The sequence below is a fragment of the Parathielavia appendiculata genome, assembly GCF_033297405.1.
Source record: "Parathielavia appendiculata strain CBS 731.68 unplaced genomic scaffold N657scaffold_1, whole genome shotgun sequence".
NCBI lineage: Eukaryota > Fungi > Ascomycota > Sordariomycetes > Sordariales > Chaetomiaceae > Parathielavia > Parathielavia appendiculata.
Window position 1 is genome coordinate 529,731 of NW_026944220.1, and position 22,258 is coordinate 551,988.

At 56.3% G+C, this 22,258-nt stretch overlaps 8 protein-coding genes across 8 annotated transcripts; 2 read left to right on the forward strand and 6 right to left on the reverse strand.

The window, feature by feature from the left end:
- Positions 1-35: 35 nt before the first annotated feature.
- Positions 36-1,839, reverse strand: N657DRAFT_667525 (glycosyltransferase family 34 protein). Its single transcript, XM_062795409.1, has 3 exons — positions 1,181-1,839; positions 827-1,115; positions 36-767 (listed from the first exon to the last, which is right to left on the reverse strand). The coding sequence occupies exons 1-3, from the start codon at positions 1,593-1,595 to the stop codon at positions 104-106; spliced, it is 1,368 nt and encodes a 455-aa protein (XP_062651979.1). The 5' UTR covers positions 1,596-1,839; the 3' UTR covers positions 36-103.
- A 2,782-nt stretch (positions 1,840-4,621) lies between these two features.
- Positions 4,622-10,133, forward strand: N657DRAFT_563923 (uncharacterized protein; the record flags this gene model as incomplete). Its single annotated transcript, XM_062788247.1, has 4 exons — positions 4,622-6,792; positions 6,901-7,830; positions 8,558-9,293; positions 9,366-10,133. The coding sequence occupies 4 exons, from the start codon at positions 4,622-4,624 to the stop codon at positions 10,131-10,133; spliced, it is 4,605 nt and encodes a 1,534-aa protein (XP_062651980.1).
- Positions 10,134-10,270: 137 nt separating this feature from the next.
- Positions 10,271-11,702, reverse strand: N657DRAFT_659958 (N-terminal nucleophile aminohydrolase). Its single transcript, XM_062795025.1, has 2 exons — positions 11,422-11,702; positions 10,271-11,349 (listed from the first exon to the last, which is right to left on the reverse strand). The coding sequence occupies exons 1-2, from the start codon at positions 11,554-11,556 to the stop codon at positions 10,627-10,629; spliced, it is 858 nt and encodes a 285-aa protein (XP_062651981.1). The 5' UTR covers positions 11,557-11,702; the 3' UTR covers positions 10,271-10,626.
- A 361-nt stretch (positions 11,703-12,063) lies between these two features.
- On the reverse strand, positions 12,064-12,566 carry N657DRAFT_8323 (uncharacterized protein). The gene has a single exon (XM_062797555.1). The coding sequence runs from the start codon at positions 12,425-12,427 to the stop codon at positions 12,167-12,169; it is 261 nt and encodes an 86-aa protein (XP_062651982.1). The 5' UTR covers positions 12,428-12,566; the 3' UTR covers positions 12,064-12,166.
- Positions 12,567-12,706: 140 nt separating this feature from the next.
- On the reverse strand, positions 12,707-14,508 carry N657DRAFT_562487 (uncharacterized protein; the record flags this gene model as incomplete). Its single annotated transcript, XM_062788141.1, has 2 exons — positions 12,707-13,793; positions 13,850-14,508. The coding sequence occupies 2 exons, from the start codon at positions 14,506-14,508 to the stop codon at positions 12,707-12,709; spliced, it is 1,746 nt and encodes a 581-aa protein (XP_062651983.1).
- A 1,651-nt stretch (positions 14,509-16,159) lies between these two features.
- N657DRAFT_8413 (uncharacterized protein) lies at positions 16,160-17,271 on the forward strand. Its single transcript, XM_062797558.1, has one exon. It carries the CDS (start codon positions 16,347-16,349, stop codon positions 17,076-17,078), a length of 732 nt encoding a protein of 243 aa, XP_062651984.1. The 5' UTR covers positions 16,160-16,346; the 3' UTR covers positions 17,079-17,271.
- Positions 17,272-18,215: 944 nt separating this feature from the next.
- N657DRAFT_638639 (uncharacterized protein) lies at positions 18,216-20,454 on the reverse strand. Its single transcript, XM_062791631.1, has 6 exons — positions 20,252-20,454; positions 19,896-20,178; positions 19,712-19,813; positions 19,575-19,652; positions 19,097-19,515; positions 18,216-19,038 (listed from the first exon to the last, which is right to left on the reverse strand). Exons 2-6 carry the CDS (start codon positions 20,149-20,151, stop codon positions 18,421-18,423), a joined length of 1,473 nt encoding a protein of 490 aa, XP_062651985.1. The 5' UTR covers positions 20,152-20,178; positions 20,252-20,454; the 3' UTR covers positions 18,216-18,420.
- Positions 20,455-20,494: 40 nt separating this feature from the next.
- N657DRAFT_638640 (Undecaprenyl diphosphate synthase) lies at positions 20,495-22,169 on the reverse strand. Its single transcript, XM_062791632.1, has 3 exons — positions 21,858-22,169; positions 21,374-21,794; positions 20,495-21,293 (listed from the first exon to the last, which is right to left on the reverse strand). Exons 1-3 carry the CDS (start codon positions 21,951-21,953, stop codon positions 20,770-20,772), a joined length of 1,041 nt encoding a protein of 346 aa, XP_062651986.1. The 5' UTR covers positions 21,954-22,169; the 3' UTR covers positions 20,495-20,769.
- Between the last annotated feature and the right edge of the window lie 89 nt (positions 22,170-22,258).

A 22,258-nucleotide genomic window follows, 5' to 3' on the forward strand; every position in this document is an offset into this window, starting at 1 on the left:
TGGATATAAAGAGGCACGAGGCACGCTCGGGGAGGTGCAGTGGCTCATATTTTGCGCAACAATTCCCCCCGCACCTTCCTTCTCCCAGGATGGTCGACGCCTCTTAAAACTTCACCCTCTGTCCCGTGAGCTTGAACCAGATAAGCGCCAAAAAGTCCTCCTTGAAGCGCTCCCACCAGGACCGGTTGAGGTAGTAGCTGAGCTCGCGGAAGTTGTACATCTCGCCCCAGCAGTCGCGGCCCCACTCGCAGCCGGCCATGTTGACGAGGAAGTCGCGGTCCTTCTCGTGGTAGTGGATGCGCGCGTCGTTGCCGTGCTCGGCGCACGCGCCGCTCGGGAAGCTGTTGATCATGCGCTGCGGCAAAAACGCCGTGTGTTTGCGAATCCACGGCTGCGCAATGTACAGCTGCTCCAGGGCGTCCTGCTCCTTGTGCGCCCACTCCATGTGCTTCTGCTCGTACGCTACGGGATCCCACCACACGTCCAGCAGCCGGTCAGTCCACTCGCTCCGGCGGACGAAGAAGGAGCCCAGGTTGAACCCGGAGCAGTCCTGCGAGAGGACGAGGTTGATGGAGCCGGCCTTGCCGTCGCCGATCGGGCTCTGCGACTCGGCATCGAGGTATGGGTCGGTGAAGGGATGCGAGATGTTGAGCGGGTTGTATTCGTTGATGTCTCGGTAGACGTTCTTCTCGAGGTCGTCGAAGATGTGCGCTTGGAGCGAATAAGTAGGCTCCATAATGAACGTGTTCAGATCAAGCCACCAGAACCTAGAGAGCGCGCGTTAGATGGGAGCATGCAAAACAGCACAACCGGTCAGCGGGCATACCATTCGGCCTCGGGGTATTTCCTCAGGGCTGTGCGGAGGAAATCGACCTTCTCCCAGCTCTCCCGCCACTCATGGGCATACCGCTTCTTGGTACTCATGTCTACGATCTCGAGCTCGTAACCCCAGCGAGCCACGTATTTCTTCTTATTCCGGAGCGAGTCTCGCTCGATGGCCCATTCACGGGCACCCTTCCAGTCCATCACGCCGCCGCCGACGTTAGCCCCCAGTATTATGACGAACTTCTTCCCTCCGCCGAGCCATGGGGATCTCCGCCAGTAAAATACCAAGGCTGTTGTCTCTCCGAGTCAGCCCAATCGCATCTCATGTGTTCAGCAAAGCAGGGTTGTCACTCACGGCTGTGGTAGAAGACGTAAATGGGGAGCAGGATCATGAGCAAGATCAGCAATCGTATCTTCATCTTCCTGCCCATACGGGCCATGATGCCTCGTATCCTCCCAAGCAGCGGGAGGTGGTGGACTGACCACCTGCCGCGACCAAGCTTCTCCTTCTCGGCGTAGTGTGGGCTCGTGCTGAAGCGAGGCAGGCTACTCGACAGGCGGCGCATGTGCCGACCAAAGAAGCCCTGGTTCCTGGTGGAAAAGGAAGGGTATCCCGCGCCGCCGCCGCCGCCGCCCCTTTTTTGTCTCGCTGATCCCCACATGACCGGCGTCCCGCTCAATCTTGGGCTCGATTGACCGCTCGAAAGGTTGAGGCCTGGACTAGCCCAGCCGCCACCGGGTACGGGTGAGGGACTGCGTGATAGAGACATTGGGTCGTTTGGAGTGCCTAGGGAGAGGGGACAAGAAACAAAAGAGCTTCCGTGTTAGCCCCAAGCAGGTTGCGCAACCAACAAAAACCATTCGTCTCACTAGCTTGCAGCATGCAACCGACAAGGTGATACCGAACACGTACCTGGAATGGGCGAGAGGGGACCTAGAGGTTGATGGGGCTGAACTCCCAGGTATCGATCGCCCAATCGGAGGGTAGACGGCGGTGCGGCGGCGGACGACGACCGTCTTCGATGGTTATTGCGTGCGGGACGGTCGCTGAACGACGACGTCGCACCTCCGAAGCTGAAAAACGCCAGGTTGTCGGTTGCTTGCTCCCTTTTGGCGCCAAGGCCACCAGGGAGGCTGAACGCACTGGGTTCGAGAAGGGGGCTATGTTACCGGCTGGAAGAATTGGTGAGAGAGGACTGGCGTTGTGAGACGAGAGTTCGGGACGGGTTCGTCCAACAGGATCTGCTAATTCTTTCTGGCCGATTTTGTGTCTCCTCAGTGATCCTCGTGGCGCACCAAATCGAGAAAGGTGGGCGGTGATCCAGATCGGCCGGTATCTTGAAACTCGGTTTATGGAGGTGTCCCCACTTTGTGCTGCCCTCCTTGATTATTGTGGTGCAGCAACAATCAGGATGCAGTGCACATACGGATCACAGTTCAAGACAGTAGGACAAACAGGAACGGAGCAAAGGGGGTCAGAAAGAGGACAGTTTTTGGTGTGTCATCATCTCAGCAGATGAACATTGTCTTGTGCCAAGACTTTGAAGCTCACCTCCGACAGCAAGGTTCTGGCCCCCCCACCCCCCTGGGTTGATGTTTGGCAGCGTATTCCCCCTTGCCGAATGCTACCTTACCCTGGTAGTTATTTTGCTATGCCACACTGCCACAGTGATCGGAACGGCATATCTCAATCGCCATCTGTGGGATATGGCCGCCCACTCTTGGGAATGAATACTCCTGCTTCACTATTTCAAATTACATTAGTAGCGAGTTACCTTGCATATTCGGAGTATCCATAACATTGCAGCAATTGACAGAAGAGATAAACAGGGGGCCTGTCTGTGTGAACCACCGCAGACATGATCTCAACCTTTCAACCGGTGCAACGATTGTACTGGTCAAGACACTCTGCATCACCTTGGCAGTGTCGGACTGGACGCATTTCCACCCGGCCACAGTCGTAGTTGGCACATACACCTGCGTCCTATAGACATGGGACTAGCCTATGACTGTTAATGTTCACATTTTTGTGAGATTGAGCAAAACCAGAAGAGATTAGGATTTGGTTGTAGCAAGGAACGAGAAATCGCAATCATCACATCCCCGGGATAGGAATGGGTGTGTTGTAATCCGTACTGCATTGTTGAACAGAGAGCCAAGACAATTACAATCAAATCGCACATGGCCGAGAAGCAGAAGGTGGTTAGCATCTAAGCCAATCCCTCCAAGAACGCCAAACATATAGCTCAAAAATTGATAGGATGCTCAGACGGGGTCGCTTGCTCTAAGACGTTCTTAAGGATGGGTTGAAGGATGGGTTTGTGAGAGGCCATTTCCTGGCAGCAAGACCACTTAGGGTGGAAAGGACATAAATCGTTGGCGACACAGATAGACCATAAACTATGAGGCGTCCTCGGTAGGCACACTTTACCCATCCCAGTTTGCTGCGAGCTTGACGTTCACCAGTTTCATTCGACTCTCACAGGCCCGGAGGTACACTTAGTCACTTTTCGGCAATATCTAACCTTGGGAGCTGGAGTATCTGTGTAGGTGAGCGTCAGGCCCTGTCTGCTTGGTGGAAGCCTTGGCAGGCTCTAGAAAGACTTGGCAATCGCTATGGCCTTGCTGATAGAGGACCTCAAGCAGCGACTTTGAGGACTCTTTCTTATGAAACGGTGCAAGAGGACCTTGTCTTCTTGCCAGACGCTGGCACGAATTCGTTTCAGGCAACCGGGCGGTTCGAAGGACGCGGAGCCGCTGGAGTGGGTCTGTCTGTGGGCCGGCAATGGCTTGGCATTGGGAATGACGGAGCTGCTGGCTCCTGCAGGTGGTGCGCCTGCCATTTCCGTCATAGATTTTTGAGGAAATTACAGATTAAACATGATGGTTGAGGTCTTCACGTCCGAAGTCAAATGAACATGACTTGGTGAAAGGCAAATTAACGTGCCTACTTTCTGAAAAAGCGAGGCAGGGGCTGCCGTTTGTGTGTCGATTGGCCAGCCGTTGAGATGGGCAGTCGGCGACAAGGAACCAATCACGATGCGGGCCAACGCTCCGGGCGGTTCGCGTCGGCCAATCCATCAACGGCAAGACACCACAGAGCGCTTATTCCACACGCAAGACTCCGCAACATCAAACAGGAGGCGCTCTCGCTGTCCACACACAGCGCCCTGCTTGACGATGGCCATCTTGTCGCAGGCAAGGGCAGGCGCAAGCTGTAGCCGGCTAGCCATTTCCCGCGCAGCGATTGGCAACGGCGGCTCTCGCTTGCTGAAGGTAAGGTGAGGTACCCGAGGTAGGTAGGCAGATGAGTCGGACAATGAAAATGGAGAACAAGGAGACACGATACGCCGGCTACACGCTCGCAGCCTACGCAGCGGGAGTCGCGTCTTGGTCCCGTCTCCGACTGTTCCTTGTTCTGGCTTGACTTGGCCATTGTTCCTCGTTCGCTGCTTTTCATCTCCTATTGTCGGGGTTCGTCTTTGGCTCTCTTTGACTCTTGCCACGCGCCAACGAGCGCGCCTGATCTGGAACCCGTGTCTTTCTCTCTCTTTTTTCTGACCCCAACTCGGACATCTTGTTCATTGCCTGGGACTCGAGCACGTGGCGAAAACGCCATTGTTGAGCCAGTCCTGATTCTGCTTCTCACGCTCGCTCTTGATACGGCCACAACATCGACATCACCAACACGCAGTCACGATAGATTCTGTTGAACAAGAAATCTTTGCCAGCCAACTCGAGAACTACAGGACACGCACCAATACCGATCAAACAAGACTCGGAACCCGATACAAACATGAGCGATACGCGGGCGCTTCAGACCGGGTCAAGTAACGGGTCTTCGATCCGAAGCAGGGATGACTGGGAGGACTGGGAAGACGATGAGGTGCTAACGCCCTACATCGAGAAAGAGGGCTGCCTGCTCAGGCATGGGATTGAAAAAATCGAAGACGCCATGGTCGAGCCAGCACGACTGCCAGACCGACGAGCGTCGCGACGAATATCGCGACGGACGTCAAGCTCGGCCGCCCTTCATCCAGTCCAGAGGATACGGACGTTGAGGTCCCTTCACAGGCAAAAGGCGCAGAATGAGAAATTCGGCATCAAACTGGTCACCGACATGGCAAAGTTGCGCCAGCAGCAGCAGCAACATCAGCAACACATCGCGCAGCAGATGCGGCCGAGCCTTGAGCACCGGGAGAGCCGAACCGGCAAGTTTGTCGATGCCGCTGCCCTGAAGGCCCTGGAAGGCGCGCCGTCTGAAGATTCCATTGGTACCCTTGGCTGGCTGAGGCGGAAGCCGACCAAAGGCAAGAGGGTTCAAAGGTTGGTCGCTGAGGCGTCAACCCCGGCCGACCTATCCCCGAGTGCGGGGCCGATCATGATCGGCTTTGCTATGCCCTCGGACTCGGACGTTGTCATTAGCCCGCAGACTGCTGTCGTGGAAACGCCCGTCGACTTTCCCCGGTTCTTCAAGCCGGCAAAGGTTGCCTCGCCCAATCAGCCAACCTCTGCCTGGTCTCCCGATACGGAGGACGGCACCTCACCGCGGATTGATGAACGCAGCTACGTGCCCGCTGTTCCGTCCATCCCGGAGCACCACAGAGCTACCGATGTGTCGCCCCTCAGTGCCAGTGACAACGGAAATGATTTCGCAGCGGACGGGCACGAGAAGAGCTACCGAGATACAGTCACCACGCCGATATATGTCAGCGACGACGATGATGACATGGCAACTCCGGTTACATTGTTTGAAGAAGATGGCAGCCCTGCTACCACACAAAGAAAATCACTCAGGTTCAAAGGCCGGCAACGGTCAGCAACGGTGGGAAGCTCTCGATCTACAGGATGGTGGGACCAGGTGACCTCCCCATTCGCACCACCTACGCCACAGAGCCCCGGCTCAAACCAGCCCAAGCCAGATGAAAATCAAGCGTGGTGGAGGGACATGGATAAGAAACGAACTTTCACACCTGCTTCACCCAACTCAGTAGTCGAATCCTCGCGCGGTCCACGGAGCACTCCCCGACTCCAACAACAACCGCCAGAAATCATCATTGAAGACGTGTCGTCTCCAATGCCGTCATCTTCAAAAGTAACTCCACCGCCCTCGCGAAGGGCAGTCCAGCCTCAGAAGCCACGTGTAATAGCCGAAGAGGTACAGACACCTAGTGAGCTGCCGCCACCGTACTCGCCGCCCTCACAAAAACACAACATCCGCTACCGCGCAGTCTTCCCTGCTGGCCACCCCCTCAACAGCATGTATCCTCCATCGCCCGGTCCAGTTCCGCCCGGCCTGTCGCAAACCATGACATCTCAGGGCGCCATCAGTCTAACAGAGGTGCCTCTGACACCGCTGCCTGGTGTGCACCAGGCTAGGTTGCCAGATAGACCTCTTGGGTCGTTCGTGCCAGGCGATCATTTCACCGATGTATCTGGACGCGGGCCGAGACAGAAAGTAGAGCGGCAGCGGCGGAGGCACGAGAAGGAGGATGCCGTCGTCTGGAAGGCCGGGAGGCTATGGCATGGCCGGGGTTGTTTTCCCTGCTGCGGCTGCTTCGGCAGACCTGGGCGTGAGGGGAGGAAGAGGAGGCGGATATGCTTGGGCGTTTGCATCATGGTGCTGTTGCTGACCGCGCTGGGAGTCACACTTGGCGTATTACTCTCGCGGCGGACCGCCGGCGAGGCCACAGCGCCGCCCTCTCGGTTCCTCAACCTCACCGACTTCCCACCGATTCCCACGGGCATCTCGACGGTGATCGGCCCCGAATCGGACGCCACGACAGCCTGTGTGCAGCCGCCGACACTGTGGAGCTGCTCTCTCCCCAAGGAACAGGCGGACTCGGTCGCACCGTTTGACGCCAGCCAGCCAAGCTTCGTTATTCAGATTCAGTTCGACAACGACCCGGCACAGCGGTGGAAAGTTATCGAGGAGCCTCCGCGGCTGACCCCGTCTGATTCGAACAAGTCATCAGCTAGCAGCACAAAGACGACAATCACAACGACACCCAGCAGCACAAAGACAATATCCACAACGGCGACACCGTCCGATTCGGGGAAGTCGTCAGCCACTAGCACAAAGACGGCATCTACAACGACGACAACATCCAGCCCGATTTTGCGCCCACGTGCCATTGCAGTCACCGGGTTTACTTCCCTCGTTCGATATATGTTACAAAGGCGCGACGAGCCGAGCTCCAGCCTGGCCTTCCGACCAGATCCCGCACCGCCGAGTCTCGCAGAGATGTTCTTCCTAGGGAACACCACCGACGGGGTGGTCTCGGACGGCAAGGCAGGCGAGCCGACGCCTTTCTACATCAGCATGCTGCGGTCCATTAACGACACGGTTGGGCCCAAGGTGCTCACGCGGCGGCAGCTCCCCAACGCGTCCGACGTTGCGCCGCCGCCGGCGCTCGACAGGGACGGCACGGGCGCGCCGGCCGTCCTGCTCAGCTTTCCGACCCAGCAACCCCTCCGGTTGTACGACCGCGGGCTGCCGACAGAGCGCTACGGCTTCTACTCGTACTTTACCAAGACCACGTACGTCAAGTCGGTCGCCTCGCTCCTCGGCAACGGCCCCGGCGAGGGCGGCGACTCGTCGCCGGTGCCCGCGGACCAGAACGGCGGCAGCCTCAGAACCGAAGCCAAGTTCCTCATCACGTGGCTGTCGGTGCGGTACAAGGTCGAGATCTGGACGCGCATGGCCAACACGACGCGGCTGAACGGCAAGTTTTTTGGCGGCGGCGCGGCCGATGTCGACCGCAATGGCACGCAGCCGGGCTCGTTCCCTTACCCGGTCACCATCACGCTCGACACGCACGGCGGCGAGCGGGACAAGAAGTTTGTATTTGCCCGCGGCGTCGATGATCGGCAGCGCATCGTGCTCGACGACGCCAAGTTTGTGCTCGTCAATATGAACACGACGGGGGACCTGGTCAACCCGCGCGGCGATTTTGATCCTAGCTTGGGCGGGATCGACGGCGGGACGGGCGGGTGCAAGTGCGAGTATCGGAATTGGGTGCAGGTCGATGGGGGGAGATAGGAGGATGCAAAGGGGGGAGGAGCAGAGTAAGGGAGGAAGCAGTTCAGGGGGAAGAAGGGAGCAGGGGGCTCTCAAACGAAGATTTTTTTTTTTTTTATGTTTTGCTTCGACTTGGCTTGCATGGAGCATTGTAGAGGATGGTTTTGGGGTTGGGCCTGGCATATATAGCGACGGTGCATCTCGGTGGGCTAGACTAATGCATAGTTTCAAGCAGGCGTTGCGTTATCTAAGGTATCCAACATTCTGCGGTTGTGAGTTCTATGATCATGTTGGATTTCGCGCCAAATCGAATAAGCTTCCTCGATATCAGCTCTCGTGTTGGGGAAAGACCCTTTTTAGGAAGGTTACACAGTAAGGATCGATACACAGTACCTAGGTTGCGTCAGCTGTCAATTGCTGGAACGCCAGCTGTCAAAGAGGACTGGCGCCGGACCGAGAACCTTGACGGCCTTGACAATTTACGTAGTTTCATAAAAAACAGTGATCTCACAAACCCAGTCGTGTAAGGGATGCAACATCGAAGCTAAAAGAGACATGTACTGGAGATGAGGCGAAGTCGAAGGAGCAAGACACAATGAGACGCGCGACAGCCTACGGGCTGCCAACAACATGGTCCCGTAGAGCAGGTCCTCTCTCTCTCAATGTCTATCCACTCCGCACGAGACCGCCACAGCTATTAACGAACGGCAGACGCAAGTATGCAACTGGGACCGGGAATATGGAACGTCGTTCAAACGAGAACACAGAGACCGGGGGGCTGCTGACCGTCGCCATCGAGACGTCGTGTGACGACACATGCGTTGCTGTTCTCGAAAAGCGCGGCAACCGAGCCCGTCTCTTGGTCAACACCAAGGTCACGTCCGACAACAGGAAATTCGGCGGTGTCGAGCCCACAACCGCCGTCATATCACACACCGCCCATCTGGCCCGTCTCGTCGAGCAGGCACTGCGGCACCTGTCCCCGACCTGCTCCTTAGGAGTCCAGTCCAACCAACGCCGGAAGCCCGATTTCGTCAGCGTCACCCGAGGCCCGGGCATGACAGCCTCCCTCTCGGTCGGCTTGTGCATGGCAAAAGGCCTCGCCGTGGCATGGCAGGTCCCGCTCGTAGCTGTTCATCACATGCAGGCCCACGCCCTGACGCCGCGGCTGGTCAACGCCCTCGAGGGACCGACGAACCAAGAACACCCATTCCCTTCCTTTCCCTTTCTGAGCCTCCTCGTCTCGGGAGGCCACACACAGTTGCTCCTCTCCCGCTCCGTCACGTCCCACGCCATCCTGGCCGAGTCCCACAACGTCGCAATCGGCGACATGCTAGACAAGTGCGCCCGCACCATCCTGCCTGCCGACGTGCTGGCCAGTGCCGGCGACGTCATGTACGGCGCCCTTCTCGAGAAGTTTGCGTTTCCTCCTCCTCCGCAGCCCGAGGTCGAGTCCGAGCCCAAGTCCGGACCTCCTCCTCCTCGTCTACCCCAACCTTCCGATCCCTATGAACAACAGCACGACGACGGCTATGGCTACGAGGCCCCAGCCAAACGCGCCGACGAGATCAGGCCCTACACCTCCCCCACCCACGGCTGGTTCCTCAGCCCGCCTTTCTCGGAACGCCGCGACATGGCCTATGACTTCTCGGGCCTGGGCGGCCAGGTCCAAGCCCTCGTGCTCAAGAATCCCGACATGGACGTGGCCCAGCGCCAGGAACTTGCGCGCGAGGCGATGCGGCTCGCCTTTGAGCACCTGGCGAGCCGTGTCATCTTTGCTTTGGATGCCATCCGGGCTCGCGCCAGCGCCGCCGCCAAGGACGAAAAACAGAAGGACGGGGGAGCGAACACCACCACCGCCATCCCCATCGCCATCCCAAAAACCCTCGTCATCTCGGGCGGCGTCGCAAGCAACCGCTTTCTGCAGCACATCCTCCGGCACATGCTCCGCGCCCGCGGCTACCCACACCTGGAGATCGTGTGTCCTCCGCCGCAGCTCTGCACCGACAACGCCGCCATGATCGCCTGGGCCGGCATGGAGATGTACGAAGGCGGATGGCATTCGGACCTGAGCGTTTTGCCCGTGCGCAGGTGGTCTATGGATGGCGGCAGTGGTGATGTCGTGGACGGTGAGCAGCGGAAGAAACAGCGGGGGAAAGGAACCGGAGGCATCTTGGGACTGCCTGGCTGGCTGCGGTTGCCGGGGGCGGCCGAGGTGGTTGGAGGGCTGCCGGACGAGGCCTCGACGGAGAGTGACGGGCGGCCGGAGAAGAAGAATGCCCCCTAAAAGATGGGGTTCCGCTGTATATGTACATGTCCCAGACGTGGCGGGATGAAGAATCTTTGGAACGGGAAAAAAGAGGGAAGGAGCATACCAGAGCGGTCGATGATGGGGGATTTCGAGGGCCAAGAAATGAGGGCATGGAGAAACCTGCATGTATAAGCCACCTTTTCCTCTCTCTATCTCTCTTCCCCTGTATGTATGTACCAGTAGTTCTGTGACGGCAATACCCCCGTGATAGAGTCTTACAAAATCGGTTGGATACCCGGCTGGTCAATCAACACATCAGTCACGCTCAGCATAAGGTAGGATGATGTGGTTGTGTTTCTCGCAAGCGTGCACGATGCTGTCCTGTTGTACCCTTACAGGCTCGTTGCTCATCCCATTTCTGCCCTGACCGCAGAGCACCAACGCCGTGCCCATTCAACTTGAACTACCAAGCCAATGTCACTCAAGCCCGCTCAAACACTACCTTCCCACTGCTCCCTCTCCGCAGCCCTCATTCAGCCAGATCGCTCGTGACGTTGCTGAATTCGCCCTTCTCCAGCTTGGTCTTCCAAAACACCGGGTTGGTGTCGGTGAAGCCGTGCTTCTCCCATCCGGACTCCTTGACATGATACAGATTGATGAAGCCGCCCGAATAGGCGTCGCGATGCGTGGCCGCCAGGATGCTGCGGCTGCCAAGCTCGAGCGCCTCCTCAGTCGTCAAGTCGTACCGGTACTCGGCGTCGAGCACGCCGTAGGCGAACGTCTGGCCGGACCCGACACAGAACAGATTCCCCGCCAGCCGGGTGCCGTCCGAGTCGATATAGTAGAGCGCGGGACCCTCCTCCTTGGTCACACCCGCGCACATGGTGCCCATCGACAGGCCCATGCCCTTGTACTGATACACCAGATTGGCGAGGATCTTGCTCGCGGCGGCGACGCTGATGCGGCGCTTGTGGCGCAGCTCGTGCAGCCGGCACTGCATACCCAGCCAGGCGAGCCAGTATTGGCAGTCGGCGGCGCCGCCGGCCATGGTGCCGAGCAGGTCCGAGTTAATCTCAATCACCTTCTTGACCGTCTGTGACGCAATCCAGTTGCCCGCCGTGGCGCGCGAGTCGGTCGCCACGATGATGCCGTGCTGGAAGCGGAAGGCCAGCGTCGTTGTGCCGTGCGCAATCTTGATCGGGCACGACGGGTTCGACCGGTCATCTGTCGCTGCGCGGAGCCAAGCCGAAGGCTGTAGTCAAATGGTTTCCATCGATCAGCACGATGGAAATGCTGAAAAGCAAGCTTGAGAACGGAGACTTACATGTGCTACCGGCGGCATGGCAAACTTGAGAGAGAAACTGGGCACGGCGTCGGCGAGATCTTGCTGCTCCTGCTCCGAGAAGGCCTCATTCTGCTGGTATGTCGGGCGGCTATACCGAGCCACGAGGGTATCCATTTTGGACTCTTATTTGCGATCGTATGCGTGTCTGTCGAAGGAAAATCGTCAATACCAATGCTTCTATCTCCTTGAGTCGAGCGTTGATGTGCGGGCCAGAGGCTGCGTGAACTCGGCGATGGACGGCTTTAGCTGGGTAGCTGGAGTTGCAAGTTGGAGATCAAGTTGCAGGAGCTCACAGGCAGCTCCCAATGCAACGCGTTCTCGGCAGCCTTGCGGCCCCACACTTGTCTTGGCACTAAGTTCAGGTCGTTCTTTGAAGCAACTTGAATACCTTCCACAGTAAAACACCTTTGCACAGCAATTATTCCGTACACTTCACGTGGAGTCGATAGAGGCTTTTTCAGCCGTCTACGAACCTCGATCACCAGGATTCAGACAGATAAATACTCAGTCACTCCATGAGATTGGCAAGACTGACCGTACCATTGTAATGGAACTCGAACCTTGCGGCTGCGGCGTCCGAGCCGACTATGAGACTCCTCGACGACGGTTATGTGAAGGTCCCCAAGCATTAATGAGTAACAGTACCTGACATAGATTCTGTGTGGATTCCTTTTATCTTCCCTAACTCCCACGGCTGCATCACGGCCGCTCGCCTGTTAGACTATCAGACCACCACGTACAGCCGCCAGCCCGTGGCTGTTGCTGAGCCGCAGCCGAAAACATGACAACCAACTCCCAAAATCAAGGTAACCGGTGGGTATTGCTTCAGCCATAGACCCCCATAATAACTCAACCGTCCGGGCATACCCCGCAGCGGCCAGGCCCCCCCTAGTGACCTGCTCCAGAATGACAACCAAGATTGAAGATGATAAAATCCGGTACCTGTAAAAAGCGAAGACCTGTTCAAACACCCCGTCCAATGCATGTTTCCTGTCGTAAAGGCACCCAACCGAGCCCCCCAAACAATGCACGCAATAGCGATACAAAACGGCGGCCCCCTTGCGTGCCTGGGGTGAAAGGGATTCGCCCATGTCGTGAACCCCTAAGCGGGGGAACGCCATAACCCCAATGATGCTTGTGTCTAATCGTACAAGTCCTGAAAAGTCTTCGAATTGTGCCGTAGTCGGTTGGAAATGAACGAAGCCTCCTTCTGGAAAAAAACAAGGTTGGTTAACAAAAACGCGGTCCCGCCAGGAATAAGGGTTTAGCCACTCCTCCACCCGACGTTCCAGATGACGTGGGCAATATCTCGGGCCGTATTTACCGTATTGAGCATTCGACCGACAAGGCCGTCGTCCGGGTTAGCGGGCAGCGATTCCTCAGCTGGCATGAACATCCCCGACGCCGTTCTACGCATGCCAGCTGGATCAGCAGTTAGGCTGGCCGAAGACGCCGACCGGCGCAACCCGTAACTGCCCTCGCCACGTTGCGTAGCCGGAAAAACGCCGGGTCGGATGTCGATCTTGTCCGAGTCTTCGTCGTCCTCATCGCCGTCGTCGTCTCCGGCAAAGAATATTTTCCCGGGCTTTTTAGATGGGCGTAACGTTTCTGGGCGTAACGTTTCTTGGGATGAAGAAGGTGATAAAAGGGGCCCGCGGAGTCCACCGCTCGTGCTGTGCTTCATAGCTGTTTCGGTCGGCTCGGGAGTATCTTCCCGGTACTTCAATGTGGTTGAGGGAAGCATGGCGATCGTCTTGCTCTCCGAGCCACTGTTTGAGTTATTCTTTTTCAACACCGGCCTCTTCTTCTTCTTGCTCTGGGTCCGCTTCATCATGATGGCGTCGTCATCTGAGTCGCTGTCGGCCCCATAGCTATCCATAACGGCCTCGTCATCCTCATCATCGTCCCCCTTCACCTCGACTGCAATGCACTGGGAAACCTGCTCGTTGAAGTGAATGTGCTTCCGTCCACTATTCGGGGAGACGAGCCCTGACGATCTCGCCGAGGGAAACAAGCTGGTACCGTCGTGGCTGACGCCGCGTGACGAAAAGGGGAATGTCATAAAGTCCGTGTTGGCCCGCTCGAAGCCCGGCCGCCTGAAATTCCTCTTCAGCACCCCCTTCTGTTGAGCCTGCACCGCTGCCGCTGCTTGCTTAACGAGCGACGAAGTGGAAAGAGACCTCTGGAGCATGATTTCCGACATACTCCTCTTCTTCAAAATTGGCTTCTTGTTGACAAACGAGTTTGACTTGGAGAGCCTAGCACTGTTGGAACTGCTCGATGTGTGGTTGAAGCTCGACGCGCCCGTCTGCAACGGTCCATAAAGCCATGTCACGTCGTGGTCCTTGAGCCTGTTGTGGAGGTTAGATGGCATTGCAAGAAAGAGCGAGGGAAGGATTTAGCATACCAATTCAAAGTCTCAGCTGAAACCGTGTTGAGCTTGTTCTTGGACTTCATCCACGTCCTCCATGATGCATTCTCCAGCCGCGCGGCATTGTTGTAATCGCCTCTTCTCGACACGACAAGCTTCCACGACGACCAGATATCTTCCTCGCGCCAGTTATGCGACAAATAGTCAACATGCCGGGAAGGCTGTGCCCGTAATGCGATATCGTCTTCGGCCCTCTCTTGGAACTCAGGACTGCCAGGTCTCGATGTGGCGGCCGAGCCGTCATGTTCATTTGGCGGGGAGCAGTCCAGACTCGCCGCGGGCCCCCGGTCCACGAGACGGCTAAAGTAGCCGCCATCATCGTATTGCTGAAGGGTGATGTCTTCTGGCGTGGCTGCTGCGCTCTGGCAATCTGAGGCCAAGGAGAAGTATGAAGCCGGCGTCGACAACTCTGACAGATCAACGGAGGCGTGTGTGGCTTGCGGAGATGACGGCGCTGACGAGATTCCCGACGCTGACGAGGTCACTGATGGCTGAGAGTAGAAATCACTGAGCCGAGAGGTTGACGCCGAAGCGTGAAAACTGGAGCGCTGCGTCGCAATCTTTGGTTGCGAATGGGAGCGTCGCAGGGTTGTCGAGAAATAGCTGTCATCCTCGGACGGAAGAACCACGGCCATCCTGAAGAGAGACCCCGGTGATCCAAATCGCCTTTAATCCTTCTCCAACAACGAACGAAGCGATCCCGTCATAAGAGGTGGTGGAAGGTCAGTCCGTAATTGACAGCAGGAGATGATGTATTGTGAGTCGTGAGGATATCGCCGTCCTGACTCTTTCTCTGCTCTTTCGGAAAGGGCACCTAGCCTGTGGTGGCTGACAAGGCGTCCGGGCCAAACAAAGGCGGTGACTAGGACAAGAGGGCTTGAGGTTTCTGTTGGTCAAGATCGCGTTTTTCGTTCGAGATCCACCTTGACGGCGCGTTGCACGCAATTATGATTAGACCTGAGGTAAGCAGGGCGTGTGTGAAACAGAGATGGGGAATCGAAGGCGGGGGTAAAGCAGAAGCGGTAACAAGGTAGCAAGGCCCAAGGAAAGGGCCGAACGGATTATATCGTTGGTTGAGTCGTTCAGAGTTGTGTTCGAGAATGGGGGACTGCGGGTCTGGGCACCTCGTGCAGCTTGAGCGGAAGCGGGTTGCCCAATGCCTGTGGCTCCCACGTCCTCGGACCCGCCGTTGGCTTGTTGCGCCAGAACGTGGGATGCGTGACTGAGTGGGGCGTTGATGTTTAGACGGGGGCGTCGGATTTGGGCGGTACCTTGACGGTGAAGGTGGCACACGGCGGATTGGCATGATCTGCCGCGCCTAAACTGTGCAAACTCTGTGGAGTGCAGCGAAGCGATAGGCGATGCGGCAGGTACCTGAGTCTGGTCCGTGATTTCCTTAGGTGGTTTTGGAGAATGGGCAAAGTGAGGTCGGGTGTCCGCTGCTGATGGTTGAAGTCGAGATTTACATGCAAAAAAATGGATGTGTGCGGGTTTGCTCGAAAAGTCTGTGTCACTACTTTTGAGCCATGACTTCCATATCTTACGTGCCCCTTCCGAGTCTCTCGCTTGCGTTTTGGCGATTTGAAGTCCTTGGTGCACCGAACGGGCAGGAACCGGGAAAACAGCAGAAACTGCGCTGGAAGTTTGGGGTAGGGTTCTCTGTGCGACGCAGGTGCCGAGAATTCGGAGACGCTCTCCTAGTGTACATAGAGCCTGCCCTGGCAAGCCTGGGCATTTCCCCCCATGTCGCCAGGCCTGCTGGACGTGGGGAGGCAACGACGGACGCGGCAGGCGGAATGGTTGGAATGCACCGAAGGCGCTCCACACCGAGCGTGTGACCTCCTCGTCGCCATTTGCTTCAAATGGTTGGCGCCATCTTCGTTTTTTTAGTAAAACACAGCCGGCATTTCATGGATCCAAGCTGGCCGGATATAACACCTGGAAACAACTGTCTTTTCCCATTTTTCCAGCAGGGTAAAGTCGAATCCCCAGATGGCCCGCCCTTGATGAATTACGGCTCCTTCGGCAACTCCTGGACCACAGGTACGGTACCCCTTAACTGGCCGACTGGGCACAGTGGAGGATCTGGAATTCTCCATGCTTGATGAATGCTAGCACCAAACTGTTTTGCCAACCGGCGTTTCCCTTGGACGGCCTTTGACGCATAATCCAATTCCATCAACACACAGATCGCGGCCGCAGGCACTCTTACACGGACACTGTGGTCAACCACAACTTCCAGGATGGATGACATGACATGGGCTATTGCGCAGCTCATACGGAGTACATAGCCTGTGATTCTCTCACAGGCCGGCGTTTCGTCAGGTTTCTCTTCTGCGCGAACTGATTTGCCAAGAGTCGTGGGTGTCTGGGAAGAAAACACCCCTGCCCGCATCTTGATTCTCCACTTCTGCTCAAATCTGCAGGCCACACCCTTCTCACCGCCAACCCCAGTATATCGTCCCGATCGAGTATGTATTGTACCCCTGATCTGATGAGGAATGCCTTTGACAAGCCTGGCCTGGCATCTTTGCCTGCTGATGGGGCCTTCCTCGGCTTCGGGATGCGGTGGAGATATGGCACTCGGATGAGAAGCCGTCCGCACTTCCCCATACTCACTTCACTAGGCCTCCGACTCTTCCCGTTGCCGCTGAAAAGCATTGCCTTCCCAATGGATCAAACTGTCCTGCTCACAGCACACGAAGACGACCCACAGCAAGAGGAACATGGCGGCGGTTCCGTTCGGTGTCAATTGCCGGGCTCGGCAAGTCTGGACCTCGGTCGCCACAGGCAAATCGATTGCAAGTCTGGACCGGGGAGCAGCAATCCATCTCCAACATCACACACAGTTCGGGATCTCGGCAGCAAAACCGGGCCAACGGCGACTCTCTCTGTATCAATTGCTCGTGGGCTGGCCATTGCTCAGTGGCACAGACTAACAACGTCCGTCCGTCATCGACTCATCATAGATAGGATGGACCACTTGCTGGTCGCCCTGGCCTCATCGTCTGCCCGGCCTATCAGACGCAGATACAATCCGACACACAGCAGCAAATCATCACCAGTAAAACCACACACGCTGATGCAAGGCCAACATTGCATGGACATACCTGGATTCGCTTGCATCCACCACTGTATCGCGGCTGCAGAAGAAGGCATCCGGTTTCTAGTACAACAAAGATATACAACCCGCCGGATCTCTTAGTCCTAGCTTGCTGAACAAACTACCATGTAGTATGCCTCAACAAAGCTATTGTCGCCGTAATACACATGGCCCATGGCTAGCTCGCCATCGGAGAGACAGCCATTCCACTTGTTACCGGTCAGCCATTGAAAACCGTTCTGATCATGGCCCAGGCAGCGTGTTCTGGAGAGCATCAACACCCAAGTTTGTCAACGTTCTTGTGCGGCTACACGTTTCATATGCAAGATTTCACCTCATGACTAGACATAGCGTATCGATTTTCCAACGCACATGTCTTGCTTTGTCAAGAAAGGACGGACAATGCTACAATGCGCAGCGAAATCAAAGAAAGTTCGGGTCGTTCTCTTGCTTCTTGTCGTTTGACCGAGTGCGTTGACCGAGTGTGCATCATCCCTCCATCGGACCGACGTTCGAGTTACCGGTGAATGGTGCGATAGGCTGGCGATTACACCCATTAGCATACGACCCCTTGACAGCACACCATCTTCCCCCTCAACACACTGCAGCGTGCGTTGCTCTGTGCTACCCACGACGGGTTCTAGAGTTCCTGCCTTGTCTCGGCTCCAAAGCTGGTCGCAACCAGGGGTTCTGTTTCACACCTCCCTGATACAGTATTGATATCAGACTGATGGGATTCAACCTACCGAAGCGACAATCTTGGCGTCAGATACACTAATCGCCAATGGACCAGAAAATGACGGGTAGAAATCTAAGTCGCATATCGACATGATCGGATCGGGGATTGCCAGCCCACCCAGCCGCGCCCACATCCGACGTTGGCCGGCCTCGTCCCGCCGTTGACCGATGTCTCTGGTCCCCACATGCAACGTGGATAAGATCGAGGAGGGGAGGGGTGCTGGCAGATGATGTATCGGTCCCAGAAGTTGCGACATGCATGAGAGTTGGCGTAACATCGGGCCGGTGTGTGAGATGGACACCTTCCCATCATCATTATCGCATCGGCGGGTCTATCTTTCCAAAGAGGAGCGCGCTTATTTTGTATGCACTATGCATGTTATATGTCCAACCCTTGGGCGTGGACGTTGCCCTGGCGAGATAGAAATGGCAATGTAAACCGTTGACACATGCATATGCACCGATGCATAGCTTGCATGTGTGACCAAGGCATGAGGTGGGCAGCTCCTTGATGACTGACTGGAATGATGGTACCCATCTGTGCTTCTCAATCAAGCCAGAAAACTTTACAATGCTAACAAAGAGCCTATCTTATCGAAAAGCCTCCAAGATACGAGATGGATGACTTCACGGCTCGCTCTCTTCAGCAAAGAAACACCACCCATGAACAACCTCCACCACCATGCAACCCGCCTTGTCTTATTTATTACCCTCTCGCAGCAAAAGCAACCTCCCTCGGCAGCCGAAAGCTAGCACAATACATGCTCTTAGCCGGCGCCACGTCCCTCACGCAATGCACCGCCACCAAGCCCTCCTCCTCCTCCTCTCCCTCCTCACCCTCGCCATCGCCTCGGGGACGAACGGCGAAGCCCAGATGCTTGGTGATGCGCTCGCAGATGTCGAGGCGGGCGGGCGTCTCGTCGTGGGCGGGGGCTTTGACCGAGAAGCAGTGCACGTGCACCAGGGGTAGCTTGGTCGCCGTGTGCGGGGCGAAGAGGGCCTCGCGCCCGGCGTAGACGCCGCGGTACGCTGGCAGGAACTCGATGGCCGAGGCCGGAAGGTTCATGACGAAGTGGGAGATGGTAGGCGGGATGGGGATGCGGTCCTCGCGGATGGCGAAGCGAGAGCGGGAGTTGGAAGATTTGTTGTTGGTCTTGTTGGCGGTGGTGGTGATGTTGGTGGTGGTGAGTTTGGCCTGCGGCAGGGGCTCCTTGCGAGTGATGACGGCGCATTCGCCCTTTTGTGAAGCCTCGAGAACCGAATCGGTGGCTTGGTGGATGAAGACGCGGCCGTCTTCGCAGAAGGGACGCACGAAGGGCATGACCTGGAGTGCTTATGTCAGAAGGTAAGTCAATAACACGGAAGGGGCGTGGTCGGCTGACCTTGTTCTTCTTGATGGCGGCCTCGAGGCACTTGAAGCTCTCGGGGTTCTTGTCGTTGGCCCAGACAAAGACACGCTTCTTGCCGGCAGGCACGGCGAAAGGCCCGATGCCGGCCATGACGTCGCAAACGACCTCGCCCGGTTGGAACAGGTTGATAAGTCTGCGGTGTTCCGACTCGAGCTTGCTGTTCCAGTAGACCTTGGAGTAGTCGAACTCGAAGATGCAGTCGCTCTCCGACACCTGCACATTCAAGTCATCTGGCCCGGCCAGGACTTCGTACTGGAAGGTCCTAAACTCGGACTCAGACCCGACATTGTCGACCTTGTTGATGACGGTCTTTATTTGAGGGTTTTTGTCTAGTATGATCTCTGCTACCAGGTTCTTGTAGGGGAGGTAGTTGTCGCGCAGGTTGAGATGTGCTGGGGTCCGTCAGCTGGCTGTTATTATGAGAGGACCTTGGGTGATAGGGGTGACGTACCTACGTGACCGGCGATGTTGAAGCCAGAGGGGATCTCATCATGAAGATCTTCAGGCAGAATGGAGTCCATAACATCACCTGGCTAATGGTTAGTTCTGGTACGGGCCCACGAATCAAGACCACAGCTGCGTTCGTACGATAAGTCCAGTAGTCGTAGTCGAGCTGCAGCGCGTAGGGAACAACCGTTAACTCCTCATTGGCGACACCTTCTTTTAGTACCGGACCCCATGTGTCCGAGGCTGTAAAGTCCATGTATGTTAGTATCTATCCTCTGGAGTATGTATGTGAAGTACATTGAGAGTGCAATACATATAATCGTACCTTCAGGCCGCACACTGGGATTCAGGAGAAGACACTTGCGCCCCTGCTCCGCGAGTGCCTTGTCTGGATGGGGCCGGATGGGAGAGATGCGTTCAGCATGCAGAATCTCTCGGCCAGTCTCAAGTGACTTTCTGTACTTTGAAATGAGCCTGTTATCCAGCACGGCGGCGGCAGCAATGTCGACTGTCTTGGAGAAGAGGGCGCGGTTGAGGGCCGCCGTGCCTGTGCGGACGATTGGCGGCCGGAAAATGGTCATCTTGCCCTCCACACCCCAGTCCTTCCCCTGATGGCTCATAATTGTCAGAAGCTCGCCCACGATAAAATCATTGGAAGGAAAGGGGTTGTGTGTTACTCACCTGTCAAATTAGGCCAAATCGAAATCGAGCACACAATGAACGGAGCGCACAGGTGAGTGAGACCCGCTGAAAAGAGAAACTGGCCAATGGAAGTCGAAGTTCACGCGTGAAAACAGAGAGTTCATGCTCAGAACCAAGGGGTCTAAAGTAGACACATCTTTCTTTGAGTGGTCTGGACATGATCACTTGTAAGTATGGGAAAGGTGGGTTCCTGAGTACGATACTCACTAATAGTAAGGTTCACTGTCACATACTTGGCGTAAATAGTAAGAGTCCCGTGGTTTGGTGGGGATTGATTGAGTTGAAGCATCTCTGATTACCGCTCTTGACCAGTAATCAGAGAACAGCATTAAGTCAGGTGCTCTTTGACACCAATAACCTGGACCATTAACAAGAGATCCATCCCGCTCTAGAGTCTATACGATACGAATACTGCTTGCTTCATCACAGATTCCAACCACGCATGCTGCTCTCATCCCCAAACAACCCCCCACCCCCGCTAAACAAACTCGCCGAGATTACCTGCCCTTCCGCATCTGCGCCTGCGCAAACTTTCGCAAGCCCCGGTAGAACACCTGGTATCCCACCCCCTGGTTATCTCTCACGTGAAAGATCTCGGTCAGCCGGATCTGCCACGGCGGATACCCCGCCAGCTCGACGTGCGGCCCGAATAGGATGAGCAAGTCGGGCTCCGACATGACGCTCTCGGTCAGCTCGGCGTCGACGAGCTCCGTGGTGATGTCGGCCGAGTTGAGCTTCTTACGCTGCGACATCTCGGCCAGCGTCTTGGTCAGGTCGACCATCGAGTCCCGTCCGTCCTCGGCCGAGATGAGCATGATCGAGATGTGCTGTCTGGGCTCACCCTCGTCCTCGTCGCTGCTGCTGCCATTGATCATGTCAGTCCCGTCCGAAGAGACAGACGACTCGAGCGCGGGAATGTGCGGAGCCCCGAGACTCATGGACGGGCAGTTGGGACCAAAGTAGAAGTGAAGCTTCTGCGAGATGGCCTCGTGCGTATCCTTGATGTATCCCTTGAGGATGCCTGTGGCATGGTTAGTTAACCCAATGACACCTCGCTACTTCCGGCACAACATTTTAGCCTCCCCCCGGCTTGCCACATACCCGTCTTCTCATATATCGACAGCTGAGGAATCCCCGCGCTGGCGCACCATGCGGCAACATCCGTCACCTCGTTGATCAACCTCTCTAGCCCGGCCCCGCTGTGTCTCTGGTCCTCCAACGTCAAGATGACACTGAGGTGTTTGGGTAGCCGCCGAAGCCCCTTTACATCGCGTCGTATCAGCTCGGGCGTCCGGTGGTGGTGGTAGTAGATCGAGTATATCCGGTTCACGACGGCATTGTAAGCCTGTCGGAGGCGGATGTATACGGAGAAGAAGATGTGGATGACGGCGAAGACAAGCACATGGTACTGACGCCGGAGGAAGCGGCGCACACCAAGTTTGGCCTTTTTTTCTTCGCGTGCTCTCGACAATTCGGTTCGGGACTTGGACCGGGACCGGGAGGGTGGTGGTGGGAGGTACGGCTGCCGCCAAAGAAAGTTAGAATTAGGCATTGTTTGATGAAATTCGACTCAGGGTGCTCGCACCTTGAGGAGTCGTATCCTCTCCTCGGGTGTCAGCAGCTTGTATCCTAAGCGCTCGTCTTGCCGGTAGGTGTTCAGGGCACTCGCACGGGAGGGCATGATTTCGATTTGCGGCGTTAGGTCAGATTTGCTTTAAGCAGACAGTTCTGGTTCTTCGTCCCAGGATTGGAAAAATGCAAATAGGTCGGGTTGAGGAATAACGACCTTATCGGACTGAAAGTGGTTGATATTTGGTCTTCAAACATCTGCTCTCCGTTGAAATGCGCTGACTTGATTCATCGCCGCGTCACTGGTGAGGCAGTGAACAAGTTCAGGACAGTGGATTGGATGTTAATACAGGCCCTTGCTTCCCTGTCATCAACTGTGACTTTGACCATCCTACCTCGTAATTACCGTATTGGCCA

Coding starts and splice junctions, on each gene's coding strand:
- N657DRAFT_667525 (XM_062795409.1), bottom strand. CDS start 1,595: ATGTCTCTATCACGCAGTCCCTCACCCGTACCCGGTGGCGGCTGGGCT. Junction 1,116..1,180: donor TTACGTCTTCTACCACAGCC/GTGAGTGACAAC, acceptor GAGAGACAACAG/CCTTGGTATTTTACTGGCGG. Junction 768..826: donor AAATACCCCGAGGCCGAATG/GTATGCCCGCTG, acceptor CGCGCTCTCTAG/GTTCTGGTGGCTTGATCTGA.
- N657DRAFT_659958 (XM_062795025.1), bottom strand. CDS start 11,556: ATGGATACCCTCGTGGCTCGGTATAGCCGCCCGACATACCAGCAGAAT. Junction 11,350..11,421: donor CCATGCCGCCGGTAGCACAT/GTAAGTCTCCGT, acceptor ATTTGACTACAG/CCTTCGGCTTGGCTCCGCGC.
- N657DRAFT_8323 (XM_062797555.1), bottom strand. CDS start 12,427: ATGCATTGGACGGGGTGTTTGAACAGGTCTTCGCTTTTTACAGGTACC.
- N657DRAFT_8413 (XM_062797558.1), top strand. CDS start 16,347: ATGTATTGTACCCCTGATCTGATGAGGAATGCCTTTGACAAGCCTGGC.
- N657DRAFT_638639 (XM_062791631.1), bottom strand. CDS start 20,151: ATGACCATTTTCCGGCCGCCAATCGTCCGCACAGGCACGGCGGCCCTC. Junction 19,814..19,895: donor TCCCAGTGTGCGGCCTGAAG/GTACGATTATAT, acceptor TGGACTTTACAG/CCTCGGACACATGGGGTCCG. Junction 19,516..19,574: donor CAACATCGCCGGTCACGTAG/GTACGTCACCCC, acceptor GACGGACCCCAG/CACATCTCAACCTGCGCGAC.
- N657DRAFT_638640 (XM_062791632.1), bottom strand. CDS start 21,953: ATGCCCTCCCGTGCGAGTGCCCTGAACACCTACCGGCAAGACGAGCGC. Junction 21,795..21,857: donor AGAGGATACGACTCCTCAAG/GTGCGAGCACCC, acceptor CTTTGGCGGCAG/CCGTACCTCCCACCACCACC. Junction 21,294..21,373: donor GTCGATATATGAGAAGACGG/GTATGTGGCAAG, acceptor ACCATGCCACAG/GCATCCTCAAGGGATACATC.